Below are 14782 nucleotides of genomic sequence, written 5' to 3'. Positions count from 1 at the left end.
CATCGCAGATCGCTTTCAAGACACACGAGTTACGGCAACGCGTCGTTATGGCATCTCCCAAATGCGTCTACTACGATGTCCGCGATTCGCGTGGCCAACGCCGCATATAATTTCATAGAATAATTACTAGAGCGGACTCTGGCGTCGCAGTCGTTGTACCGCCATGGGAATGATGGGAAGTACATGGATTTGTCTGATCTTCGTGCTTGTGGATTCGGACGTTCTTGTGGCTTTGTATATTACGCTATATAAATCTTATTGTCGTGTATTTCAGCGCAATCTATATTTTTCGAAGTGCAGAAGACGCCGCGAACCCACACAATTGCAATCAATTGCAATGATTGGGCTTGTCCAGGTGGCCAAGTCGAAATGTGCCAAGCGTCTCAAGGCACTGGCATGCCCGTGATAAATTTATAAGGCCATTTCATTCGCTCGTCCATACATGCGACCGTGGCTTAATGGTTTCAATATGAGGCTTCTTTGCTAGAGTTCCTGTGTTCGAATCCTGCCGTCGGACAATTTTAATGATGTTTATTTGATTATTTACTACGCAGTACATTGTTGAAAATGACGAGTTTACAAAGTCACAAAGTCGTTTGAAGCCAAAAGGACGAAGTTTAGGCAAACCCATGTACTCCCATAATTCCCATGCTGGTACAACCGTTCTCGCTGCAGCTCTCGTAGACACTAGCGCCCGAGTTCCGTGTAGTATTTATTGTATGAAACTCTATGCAACGCCGTAGTAGACACCGCGCTTGACTCTCCTCTGGACGGAGCGGCGGGCTAGGCACCCTAGCAGCTGCCGGAGAAGAACGCACCTTCTCCCTCGCCTCACCCCACAACATGCCTCACGCATTGCCTCGAGCAGACCTTTGTCATCGTTCTGGTCCACTCTAGTGGCAAGATTTTCAATAGCGCCTCCATTCACAATTCAGACCCCGCAGTCGCCGAGCAAGCCGTGATCGTCCTCGCCGTGCTAGACGGTCGTGGGTCCGAGATCTATAGTGATTCGAAAACGGCATTTAGGGCTTTTCAAAAGGGTTGCATCGCCAAGCAAGCTGCTCGTCTTCTTAGCAGCTCGAGTCCCTGGTTTCCCGCTCACGTAGGATCGGTCTAGGGTGCTCCCCCGAACCTCAATGAGTCTTCTCAGGAGGCTGCGCGTGACCTCACCGACCGCGCTTCCTCTGTAAGGAGCCCCGACTCATCTACGGCCACAGAGACGCTCCCGCTACTCACAATGAGGTTATTAAATTCTTCTACATGTCTAGAAGGGTCTTTCCACCCCCTCACCCCAAGTTGAATAGGGCGCAAGCCGTTTCACTTAGACTTCTACAGACCACCACATATCCGAGCCTGTCCGTTCTCCACGAGGTTTATCCCGACGTGTATCGCGAAGACACCTGCCTCTGGCTGTGCGGGTCGACATACCCGAAGTTCACCAAGGAGGAGTGGGGCTCGCTTCTGCGTAGCCCCGCTCTAGAAAAGCAAATCCTGGCTGTCCGCCGTGCCCGCGACCAGGCTGGGAGGCTAGACCTGTCGGTCCCCAAGTGGGACTAGCCAGGTGCGCGACGAGTTCGCGTCCTCGCCGGACCTGCAATAAAGTTGCTTCACTCGCTCACTCATGCATGCGATTTGATAGATAGATAGATAGATAGATAGATAGATAGATAGATAGATAGATAGATAGATAGATAGATAGATAGATAGATAGATAGATAGATAGATAGATAGATAGATAGATAGATAGATAGATAGATAGATAGTGGTTGTAGTACGTTAGCACTGCTTATCGCATAACTAAATAGTAAAAATATAGCATAGAATGATTACAACATTTGTATATTTCTTTCAGTATCAACCGGGGAATGAATCTTCATCATCTACATGCCGTGATTACTTAATTATGCGCTTCTGTTTTATGCCGAGCTTCGACTTTTATCCTGCTGCTGCTGTGTTGAGTTTCATTCCTGTAGTTACTACTATATTATGCGGGTTTGTTGCAACCAGCCAACTCCCGGCCCACACACTGTTGTTGGCGCGTGTCAAAATTAAAGGCTCATCATCATCGTCAGCGGTTGCCTCGGCTGCCTGCGCGTGAAGCCACGGGGTCTTTTCTCCTGCTCTCAGAAGAAGACTGCCTTCCAGCGTGTCCGCAAGCATTCTGTGGGCCATTCTTCGCATGTCCTCAAGCTGCGCGCCAGAGAATACCGTCGCCATGACATTATCAAAGATCATGAGCCCAGCCGACAACGACCAGGAAAGTGAGGTAAGCTTTGTCAGTCTTTAGTGTACTGTTTCGTTTATTATGGGGTGGCTGGTAAATTGTGCCAGAAAACGCTAAGGCGGTCACCGAGAATTGATTGATTGATTGATTGATTGATTGATTGATTGATTGATTGATTGATTGATTGATTGATTGATTGATTGATTGATTGATTGATTGATTGATTGATTGATTGATTGATTGATTGATTGATTGATTGATTGATTGATTGATTGATTCACCGTCCCAAATTGACGCGGGTGCTGTAAAAGATGCCGCAGTGGAGGACTCTGGATTTATCTTCACCACCTTGGGTTCTTTAACGTGTAACCAGAGCACTGCGTTTTCCCATTCCGCCAGCATTCCAATACGGCCACTGCTACACGAATTGAAGCAGCGAACTCATATTCAACAAAGGCCCATCATAACTAGCCACCTTCAATAAGTCGCCGCCGCGAGTCAGCCGACGCACAAACCTCAGGACGTACGCCGAGTCCCGAGAGATGACACGAAGCAGCTGGTGGGATGGAAAACCCAGTCTGGCTTTGCCTTCACAGAATGGTACCCGTTATGCTGCGATTACATTGAAACGTCTACCCACAGTGCTGCCTTTCTATGCCTATCCTCACCCTAGGACAGAGAACAGGTTTTAAAGCGGTATTCTACGCGCGAAGCTATTCCCACTCTATTCTCAGCAGAGCTATCGGCAACGGAACGCTTGCACTTATCATAGGCTTGCAGCCAACATACCTGTCGGTGTGTTGGATGCAAGAAAATTCAGCCTGCGAAGTGCCTGCGAAGCACTGCTAATGAATCGAGCACGCCGCTCTTTTCGCCGCATCAACAGGGGCAAGCGGCGGGGAAAAGCGACACTGCCCGCTTCCACAGCCGCGCTCACAAGCTGGCCACGCTCATCATGATGACCACGGGAAGCGCGAACGCGGCCATGTTTCCCATGATGTTCATCTTCTACGGAGGAGGTGAGTGCCACCAATCGCCACCGCGTTTGGGCAAGCGCCGAATTCATGTCGCATGAATTAAAGGCCAACTGCAACGAAATTTCACTTTCGTTTTGTTCTTTGAAGTGAGCAGCATATGTCACTGAAACAATCTTGGCAAAGCAGCCGGCCTAATAATTGCATAGCTTTGTTGTTAGCAGCCTTCAAACAGCAGCTATGCGGATGACGCGCACACATGTTGGTTTTCGCTATGACGTAAGTCCAAACACGCCGCCTCCGAGATTTTTCAGCTCGCCGCGGGTGGTAAGGACACCGCCTTATCTCGGAAGTCATGCCAAGGAGCCGTGCTTGCAAGGTCGCGCCTCACATTCGGCGAACGGTGATGAGGGCATTGTTTTTTAAATTATCCTATCGAGAACGACTTCTCTGCGAGCATTTCGTGGCGATTCAGCTCTTTTTTCAAACGTTCAATCTCGCACGGGGACTCCTCTATATCTGCGCTATCTCAAGCTACACGTTCAACGCTCTCCGAAATTTCATTGCTGTAGGCCTTTGATAAACAGACGCTGTGAGCACAACGGCGCTTTTGTGATTTCTTGAATAGCAAAAAGCGTTTGGGTGCTCCTTATCGCTTCTTTGTTATCGCTCACTGTACAATAAAGGCATCCTATCTCAACAGCTTTCTCGGCTTCGGCTTCAAGAAAAGACTCAGCTCGTGGAAAAGAACTGCCCGCCGCCTTTCTTATTGTGTGAGCAATACTGATAATTACGTCATCAAGGCAGCTTGCTTGTCGAATTGACTCTTCGTTCTGAGCAGTAGGATACCAGCCAACGAAATAAGAAAACAAAACAGGAAGCCGACGAGAGACAGAGTCTGCCCAGTTTCAACTTTATTTTGCCTCCTCTTGATTTCCTGTCCTGCTTCCTTTGTGTTCGCTGGAACCCGCCAACGTCTCCAACGTAGCCAGCCGCGTCAGCGTCTAGAAAGCGGTGTCGAAGGCGCTTGCATACTTACTGTCACGAGCACAAACTCCATGAGTGCTTAGTATTTGTCGATTTTGTTCGTAATACAGCAAAATAGACCAAGTAGTATTCTCGAGTAGCATATAAAGCGGTATAATATATACCGATAGTTCATTCGGCTCAATTTTCTTTCCTCTGACAACCCCTGTTGTCTCAGGTAATTTGCTTCGGGTATGTGTACATTTTGTTATACATCTGATCATAGCAGCCAAGTCGAAGAGCTAAATTTGACCGATAAACGGCCTGAGCTGCTATACTTCACATTTAACGGTCATCCTAAACGGGGCACTGACACAACCACCGACTTCGCGCACGAGCAGTGCCGTTCCTGCTGGCGTACCTTGTCGTGCTGGCGACCGTGGCGATGCCGATGCTGCAGCTGGAGAGCAACCTGGCCCAGTTCGCCGGAGACGGAAACTGCGGCGTCTTCAGCACCGTTCCGCTGTTCCTCGGTGAGCGCCGCAAGTGGAGAGTCGTGATTATCTCACATACAAACGTATAACCGTATTCGTGCAGAATTGTGCGTCACACGTAGATGATGCATATTCATAGCTCCCGGCTCCCGACCAAAAGAGAAGGAGCTGTTGATCCAGTGAGAAATCAGACCTTTCATCGCATGGGGTCATTCAAATCGACGCTAACAAGTTACAAGAGCTTGTGCACCTTGAGAGCGAGGAAGCCAACATTCTTGCTATACGTTTGTTCGATTCATTTATCTCTTCCTGTACTATCGAAGCACTTCAAAGCCTTGAGAAACTCTCCGACCAATCGTGACCGCGGGCATGGCAGTACTAGTATTGCCCGGCCCATGACACGAATAAGTTTTCATAGACTAATTGGGTCACTAATTCAGTCCCTCTTGTTCTGTGACGCGCGTTTTAAGATTGTGTTCTGACGTCAATCAGTCAAAGCACACATCTTGTGTTCCCCAAGTTTGTAAACTTCAAGGTGCATCGCAGAGTCATTTTGGCGATGCCTCCTGTCAGAAGTGGGAAGTTTTCTAGATATGCCAAATGGCCAAAATTCTCACCAAATTGACGAAATCTGAAACTGAAGTTTTCAAGCCAGTGCTATTCACGGAAAAATTCGGCAGCGCGTTCAAAAGCCATCGTTTGATTCCTTCGATTTTCGTTATCACGGGAACATTGGCAAAGTTCAATAAAAACAAAGTTGATGCTACGATGGTGTGCATGTAGGACACGTAATAAATTAAGCTGATTCCACGCAATGTGGGAATCGATATTATTCGAAGCGGTTTGCAGATAATTTTCCATCTAGCATCGCTTGACGTTCGGCAAAGCGCTGCCAACCGGACCAACGTGTTTGCGTTGGGCGAGCATTTCTGCGCGACACAAGGGCATTGTGATGACAGCAAGACGACGACGAGGCTGACGACGATCGTACCTCTGCGAGAGCGTGGTTTCTGCTGCGGCCGTTTTACGCGATTTCACTACATGCCGATTATTCGGGACCTCCATTGTTTATGCTAGGTACCACCAGACAGGCGTAAGAGAGACAAACGTAGGTTGTGACGTCATCTGCGACTAAGTGTTCTACAGGCTACGTTCACGTCTCTATGTAATACAGAATACGTTATAGCAGTGATCAAATTAGTGCTCCGGCGAAAAAAAAAAATCTTAGGCACTGTACGACCTGAGCCGGTCATTAAGGCAGTAAAACGTCGCGCATCTCCAGCGCAGCATTAGCTGCTATGATGAAAATAGTGGGGGATGTGGGCAAAGGCCGAAGGCGGTGCAGTTAACACGGCATCTCAAAGCACTAGCTGTGGACACATGTAATGGTAGACAGATACAGGATAACAAAAAACACAACCTTGGGACAAATAATTCGCGGTTTCGCCCGAAAGACGAAGCACCGATTGCGATAGTACATTAGTGGACAGCTGTACGAACTAAGGATAGTAGTTCTAGCGGCGATATCAACTTGTAAACGTTCGCTTACTCACTAAATTACCAATGATATAATGTCTAAGCGTGACTGAACGAGGCCGTCGGAAGAAGCAGACACACAGAGACAGCGTTGTTTTCGTGTGTCTGCTTCTTTCTATGTAACCGTTCTGTCACGCTTACGAATTGTATCATGGATTCAAACCAACTAATCCGCCAACACCTTTTAACTAAATTAAACAGCACGCTGTCACGCGCGTACAGGTAAACATGAACACTCGCTGTCAAAATGCTGAGTGAGGAATCGTGGCAGCAGCAGCGAGAGAATGGACCTTCGTGCATCTCTCGCTTCAACGCGAACGAAACTTCGAAAGCACAATGCATACGAAGCTACCGGCATTATTCAAACAATCGCAGGTCAACTTGAAGATGAGGCCCGCTCGGGCGCGCACATTGGCCACTTCGCAGATCGCTTTCGAGACACGCGAGCGCCGTCAAGGCCCCTACTACGTCCGCCGACGGCGTCTATACTACGCCGTCCACCATTCGCGTGCCCAACGCCGTAGTAAACGCCGCGGTTGTCTCCACTCTGTACGGAGCGGCAGGTGAGGAGGACATCGAGGCACCCTAACAGCCGCCGGAGAAGAACGCCCCTCCTCCCCCGCCTGACCACCCTGCCTCGCGCGCGACAGGGAGAGGGCACGCGTCCGACCCGAGGCTTTGAGCGGTGAGCGCCAAACTTTGTTTTCGAACACGCGCCGCGCAATATTGAGGACCTTGTACAGCATACAGCGCGCGGCGATGGTTTTATCGCCCTTGGACCATATACCGAACCTCACGGCGACGGCGACGGCAGATATGCGTCTGTAGTGTCCATATAGCTGCTATGGCAATAATAGTCTGAAGTCACAAGAGAGAGCAGCCTCAATGGCTTCTTGGGCAACAAGAGAAATAAGAAACGAGGAAACGGTTGTTGGCAGGGCTCTGAGCCAGCTGGCTAAGAGTTCGGAGCCGTACCTTCTCCGTAAATTCAATCGACTATGCAAATCCCAATGTCAATGTCCCATGTCAACGTCGAAGTTGCACTCCTTTAGTTAATGTTTGACGCCTGGGTGCGAGCGTCATGGCGTCTTCTTCACACAACGCAGGCACGGGCTACGCGCTGACGTTGTACGTAGTCCTGTGCGTGGTCGCCGACTCGTTGCCCCTGTCCGACGTGCTCCTGCAGATGGCCGGTGTGGGAGGATCCGCCGTCCCGTGGAGCGGGTCCTGTCCCGGCGGGTGGACGGCCAATAACCGCACCTGTTACGCCATCAAACAGGGATCGGTAAGCGCGCCTGCTGGCTCAGCTGTTTCCGAACGGCCCAGGCGCTGCTTGCTTCAGACACCGGGCAACAAAGAAACACCAGGCGTCCCTAGGGCGCTACGCCCGAGGCTGGCGATGGACACACCAGAGAAAACTATACCCGGGGTGACCATTTCTAAGTTACATTGAATTTTTTTTAATCTGTTCTCGCAGATAGCGATCCTAAAACTTGAGCTCAGGGAGGCGGACATTACTTGCACGAGAATTGAAACACACATATTCAAGTAATAAGCGGAGATCTGCTAAATATTTGTTAATTAATTCCTTGGCGGCACATATTGCAATTTACGGATTGTAGCCACTTAGTTTGCAAGGCATGCCCGCCACTTAGATTGAATTTACAGAATGCGCCAGCTTGTAGATATGCGCAATGAAAATTGCCCTAAAGATACACTGTTGTTTTGATCGGCAGTCACACTACGAAGTGGTAAACAAGATCGTACGATTCCGCAGTCACCGCAGTCGCCCGTGCTCTGGTGACCCACGCAGGTCCCGTGCCGATTGTTGCGGGGTCGATTCGTGGACTCGTTCCGGCGCGTGGCACTCGGTGAAGGCCTACCTCTGCTGCGCGGCGACCAGGTGGTGCTGGTGCCGTCCAAGTCCTACCACCATGACGCGGCCGGGTGCATGCCCGACTTGTACACACAGGCGCCCACCTACGACTTGTAAGTGCCGAAACAAAAAACGGCCGACAATACCACCGGTGCCCCCATGCCGTTAAATTATTGCTTTACAGGTATAAATGCTATGACAGCACTCGTTCCGGCTCTAGAGGCGCCTTTCACAAATGTACAGCTCCGTGCACTATGACTTGCAACACCCTTGCTCGTGGTCGAAGGGGCTCCAAGACTGCGCGGCGGCTCTGACATGCGAAATAGTAGTTCAACAAATACCACTAAATGAAGCTGTGTTTAGGTCTGGAACTTGCCCTGTGTCTGCGCAGCCGTACAGTCTTGAAGCCCCTTCGACCATGGGCACCGGTGTTGCAGGTCATATTGCACGTGACTGTATATGGTTTCCTTATTCATGCGCAAAAATTAGTACAAATGAAACAATAATTTGCGGCACGCTGTATATTCCTTTCAAGTGTTTAGTCCTGGCAACTGCGTATTCCTTTCAACTGTATGTTCATTTCAACTGCAAGTACTACGTACCATATACGTGAACTTCGGAGCACGCAACTGACCAATAAAGCCTCGTCATTGCTGTCAGAACATCAGTGATGCCCGTGTCGATACCCTCGACATGCCTAAACGCAAATGCAGTGAGCCAGATTGATCAGGAAAAAAACGAGGGGCTCGCTATTTATTATAGCAACCGTATGAAGACAATGCTGCCAACGAAAGCTTTCCTATGATTGGTTCGTCGTTGGCGTCGCCGACGGACCAGCTATCGCTGTATCACTGTATGTCGTGTTGAATGTTTAATCATGTGTATTGCGGATGACATTACTTTTACGCCGAACTAGGGAACAATCAATGACAAACATCATGTAATTACAAATTTCAAATCAACTTGCAACTTAATATTTCGCAATATTTGTGTGAAACGAAACTTGGAGGCGGGCTGGGAGAGTCATAATTTTCCATGGTTTAAGCGAAGCTTCGTTTCGGTGAAGTGCACACCGGCAATTATGTAAATAGCAGTGCCACCACTGACGCTAGGTATTATAACTGTAGTCTTGTATATATATGTGCGGATGCAGGCCACAGGCGTAACCCTTTCTCCAACAACCAGAAATTGATGCGTATACGTAAACGTAAATACCAGAATAACTGTATGGGCCTTTCTAAATAAGCATTTGTGATCTTGCATTCCTTCTAATATCGTGTTCTATTTTTTTTTAAACAATGCGGTTGATCACCTTCAATGATGGGACCGTTCAAGAATACTTTTCAAGAAGCAGCAGCCTTTCTCGCTCGGTTGGTATATTATCGCGCACACGTTTTCTTTTGCATGAGAAAGTAAAACTGTTCTTGTATAATTCACTTTTCCTTTCAAAACTGTACTATTGCTACCTTGTCTGGGGAACCACCACAATTTCCAACATTCTGAGGCTTTCTAGATTACAGAAAAAGGCTGTCCGTTTGGTTGTCAATGCTCCGTATAACGCACACACAGGGCCCATCTGTAAAAACCTAAACGTGATACCTGTTGGCGACTTGTACGATTCTTTACTAATGACACGCTACAAACAAGGCATTAAATAGCACAATCTGTGCTTGAAAGAACTTGCTAATTTGACTGAAAGAATGCATGCTTATGACACGCGGGAAATCACTTTTTGGTTTACACCACGGACCCGTACTAACTATGGCCCAACAAATGATTACATATACATTACCTACTCTTTTAAACAACCAGCATTCTTTTCCGTAATGCTGTTGCTGTTAAGTTTTGATATTGTGCTATTTTCATAAATTTTGATGTCGTACATAAAAGTAAAGTATTTCCGGTCTAATGGTAATTTCAACACTTTTAGTTTTATTTTTCAAACATATAGTTTTGGCATTGTAAGCTTATCGCATACGAACATTTCCTGTTGCAACTCTGAAAGTGCAACTATCGGGCACAGACCCCGTCAAGCTTCTGGCTTTTAGTCTGTGCCCCCAGCATTTTTCTACATGCTGTAATGTACCGTAATGCTGAAATAAAGAAATGAAAAAAAAAATAAAATGAATGAATTTTTTCATTTATCCGTTCTTCGTGCCATGAACGTTCGTTCTCGCCCATTACAACTCCTCGTAAACTAAGTACACATCTATATATTTGTTGTGAAACTATCGCGTGACAAGGCACGTTTGATGCAGACTCATTCAAGTGTTCCGCCGCCAGTCCGGTTATATGGAGTTCTGGAAAACCATACTTTAATTACCCAAGCAGCACGCAACCAAGAAGCCTAGTAAATTGAACTTGGTTTATCGATAATTTTCCGTAATACAAATATTGTTCATCCGCAACCACCAAAAGCACCAAAAGAAAGTATAAAACGACAGTTTGAATAACGTCCAAAAGATCTCGAATGGTCTTCAAGCACCTTGAGTGCCAGAACAATGGCTCGCGCCTCGCAGTTTCCAGTAGTAATTGATAATAGCATCGATGCAATAGCGCCAATGAGCTGGCCATCGGCACCAATAAAAGTGTTCAACAAATTTGTTCCGAGGAAGCGCCTCAAGTGGAACGAAGGCCACGTGAAACTGTATTGTCGGCTGAACGCCCATTGTGCTTTCTTGTGAAATCAGTTCCTGGCGATTTTTTTTTTCATATTCAAGGCAACAGTGTTCTTGCTTATTTATTTTTGCAGCCGACGTCAGCAGAGTTGGGCGGAGCACACGTTCGACCACATCCGGGCACAGCCTCTGCTCTCGATGGCCGCTATCTGGGTGCTGGTGTTCGCGCTCGCCCACGGTGGTTTCATCAGGCTCAAGAACGTGCGTCTCGAGCCCTTAATTTGATTGTTAACGAACACATGTAGGCTGAATAAAAAAGCATGTTTCCGAGATTTCATCGCGTGACTTGATGTCGAGCCAACTGATAAGTTGCCATGAACCTAAGCCAAGCTTGGGGGTGCATAAATGAAGAAACGGTGGGGTCAACTTCCTTTCAATCGAAATTTATGCGAGTGTGCGACAGTTTACGCACTTATAGCAGGAGTGTGAAAGGCAACAGTGCCTGACTCGACCCTCTCTCGCATAAAGTTAAACATTGCGCTTGAACGCGTCGAAGCCCTTGGCATATCAAGAGCAGAAGCATACATGATATAAAACGAACCGATAAATGAAGGCAATGCATACATAAACACATATACACAATAACATATACAAAATAGCGCAGCTGCAAAATAGATTGGTAAAATTTTTAACGAAAGAAATGCATGTTAGGCGTGGTAACCTCACACGTTTACTGAAGATGGTTCCTATAAAAAGTTACCTTTTTTTTCGCAATTGCCTAGATTTACAATCCCTTCAACAGTTCCTCTGGACCTTCGTTATTGTGTAGAAATTGCTTTATTTCATAATTTATTGTGACTGGTTCTCCATTGTGCGCATTAGCATTATTTTCCTGAACTCAGTCACAAAAGGCGCTTCCCACGCAAACTTCTGTGCCCGTGCGGCATGCTAGACCGCACTGTCGCCAAAGGAGTCGACCAAAGGAGGCCTGTGCGCGCGTACCATAGTCGAGAGAGAGAATAAACATCCTTATTATGTGAATGTAGCTTTCGAGAGGCGTCCTCATTCCAGAATGCCCTGAGCTAGGGCCGCGTCCTGGTACCTTGCGACCAGCCCTTACTGATCCTCGAGGTCGGAGCTGGCCAAGGCTTTCTCCCAAAGGTCGTTGGTGTGATAAGTGCTATAATGTTTTAGTGGTGCCAGTTTGCAACCCCCTACTATATGCCTAAAAGGCCCGCGTTCACCGCAAAAGCGGCATTGCTGAAAGAGTTGTGTAGGGGCCATGGGGTGATTTATGGTTGGTCGGGAGAATGTAGTGACTTCAAGAGCTCGGAGGAATCTCTTGGTCTCTGGTAGTGACTTGTGTTGGGGATGGCATTTTCTGTGGGTTAGCCTATAATGTTGTGTGATGTCTTGGTACGAGACTAGAGGGTCTATACGTTCGGACTCGGATTCCTCAGCATCTGTTCCGCGGTTCAAATCTCGAGTCACGATGTTGGCGATCTCGTTGTCCGGAATGCCGTGGTGAGCTGGCGCCCTGTTGATCACGACTGATCCCGTTGGCCGCTTTTGATTGACCACTCTGAGCCTGTTGGTGTCAATTATGCCGCTAGCGAAGCCGCGCTTCTTGATCACTGTGACTTCAGCCTCTCTTTGGGAGAGCGCGAGAGCTATGGCCGCTTCCTCCGCTTGGACGCGATTGCTTCGAGGAATGAAATGCTTCACCGATGCTATTTGTTCGCGATTAAGGTGGCCGTTGTGACCGCTCCTCCGGGTTAAGACGCTGCATCGTTGCAGCCTGCAGATAGTTGACTCCCGTAATGCTTGTGTACGTCCCGGGCTCGGACCTTCCTTCACTGCATGCGATACATTGGGTGCATGTTGCAAGGTGCGAGGAGCATGGTGACGTTGCTCCGGATGGCATGGCGTAAGCTTAGTCTGACGCAGCGGATGGCTGAGAGGATGGACTTCCCCGTTTGCGTCACCACCAACTTTGTTCGCTGGCTCGACAGATGTGCCTCTATCAACTCCTCGTCCGTATTGCGCAATCATAGGCGGAGTAGGCATTCTGTAGACGTATTTTTCAACACACCCATCACCTGCTTATACTCATTTCTGACCACTGTTCATTTCTGAGATGGTTTTCTCTGCATATATGGTGGCGCACTGCACAGCAACTTGTGGTAGTTGTGCGATTCACTGCATTGTGCGATTCACTGCACTGCATTACGCCGGGCTTTCCACATGTGGAGCAAGTGAGCGTCGATGCACGGAGTGGTGGTGACTGTTTCGGGTATTCGGCTTCCTGCCTTTACATCTTGGTGAAGCTGAGTGATCCAGACTTGAATGGATTGATGCTGTTGGCAGTGTTCATTTGTAGGTCATTGTGCCATCGTCGAAAGCGGTTCGAAACTGCGGTATCCGAGTGATGAAGAGAGCTCAGAACTGTGGGCTCCAGTTTGATTTGATTTTGATTTGATTTATTGATTTCCATTTACACACACACACATGTACAGAGGAGTGGTAAATGGAGATGGATGAGGAAAGAAAGCCGTACAGACGCGGCTTGAGGTAACCTCACGCCCTTAGGTACAATATGGCTGCATGGGGTAACACATCAAGCGCCATATAAATTACATTAATATAGTGTAACAGTTCGAGTGACTAGCTGGTGACTTGAAGCATCCTTAGAACGCGCCTTTACCTGGAGCTTTTTCTTACGCCAACAAAAGGATCTTGCACCACTTTGTTCAGAATGGCTCTAGTTATTTGTGTGAAAAAGATAACCTGCGCTGTCGCAAGGATTTGGTCACGGCACCTTCGTGGTGTCAGTCTTCAATGTCAGTCTACGATGTGCCAATCATATGTATGAAGGGTGCGCTGGCATAAAGCGCTGTACGAAGGTCCGGCTTAAAAGAACGAGTTGCGTCATCATTTAGATGCGGGGAAAATCGCAATACAGGTTATTCGGCCATTTCCAAAACATCATTCGCTCCCCACAGTCTAGTTCAAAGCAGCCTCGAAATCTACCTTTCTCAAACAAACACCCACCTTAGCAAAAAGGTTTCTATTTTTCATATACTTGCAGCATTCGTGGACTTCCAACAGATTCATTAGCTACCAAACCAATAGTTTCATAGCCGCTCTTCGTGCTTATCTTACGGACCCTATTCGTTCACGCTCCCGTGTTTCGTGCAGTTCTTCTATGTGATGCTGGGCCTACACGTTACAACTGCCATCATGCTGCTTCTACGGGCCTTGGCCTTGGAAGGTGCCATCAGAGGACTTCACGCGTTCGCCTACGCAGACTGGAGCCACGTAGTCAGCGTGGAGGCAAGCAGTTTAGTTTCATACACTGCCAAGCTGCGATGTAGAAATGTCGTTGCCTATATATATTTCGTATAGAAAAGCGATTCCAGACAGATGCACAGTCTGATAGACAGGAAAGGCAGGGAGGTCAACAAGACAAGCGTCTGATTTTCTACCATACACAGGTGGAGAGGGGGTTAAGGGGTGGAGAAAGGGAAATAAAGGACAGATAACACTGATGGTGCTACGTCATCTAAAGGTGCACATCGGCACCACAGTTATACACTAAGGTCTGTAAAGGTCTGCTTCTGAGTTTGATGTATTGGTTCTTGCTATGGGGCTGTGCCACATGCAGAACATGTGAGGTCCGTGCGAACGTACACGGACACTGGTGCGGTTGCTGCAGGTTGAAGAGTTACGTATCGTAAGAGTTGCTTGTGCAGGTATAAACAATCACTGCTTTTTGCGCCGGATGTTGAAGAGTTGAGATGGATTACCAGCCGATAGTGCAACTGAGCCTGACAGGTTAGGTTTTAAGCCGATTTGACAAAACCTACAGATGTAAGGATGAAATACGAGACTTGATAACTTTAAAAGCGATTCGAAATTTAGCAACCTGAAATCGGGTCCAAATTCATTTTACTTTGTTGTCTTAGCTTTCGTATACGTAAAGCTAGCGCTTTCAGTCACGTGTTGGCCAAGCCTACCAATAGAAACGGCGGTGTGCTGGTCGTCAGCACATGTTTAGATTTTTACGTACACTACAGTGGCATAAGCTAACACAA

At 47.7% G+C, this 14782-nt stretch overlaps 1 protein-coding gene across 1 annotated transcript; it reads left to right on the top strand.

Moving 5' to 3' along the window:
• The first annotated feature begins 2134 nt into the window (after nucleotides 1–2134).
• Nucleotides 2135–11013, top strand: LOC129386763 (uncharacterized). The gene is made up of 6 exons (XM_055074967.1): nucleotides 2135–2266; nucleotides 3111–3243; nucleotides 4566–4697; nucleotides 7301–7479; nucleotides 8008–8183; nucleotides 10823–11013. Exons 1-6 carry the CDS (start codon nucleotides 2180–2182, stop codon nucleotides 10971–10973), a joined length of 858 nt encoding a protein of 285 aa, XP_054930942.1. The 5' UTR covers nucleotides 2135–2179; the 3' UTR covers nucleotides 10974–11013.
• Nucleotides 11014–14782: the final 3769 nt, after the last annotated feature.

Source organism: Dermacentor andersoni, chromosome 8 (genome assembly GCF_023375885.2).
Source record: "Dermacentor andersoni chromosome 8, qqDerAnde1_hic_scaffold, whole genome shotgun sequence".
Classification (NCBI taxonomy): domain Eukaryota; kingdom Metazoa; phylum Arthropoda; class Arachnida; order Ixodida; family Ixodidae; genus Dermacentor; species Dermacentor andersoni.
The sequence above is the reverse complement of the archived record's forward strand: the minus strand, read 5'-3'. Positions and strand labels throughout refer to the sequence as shown.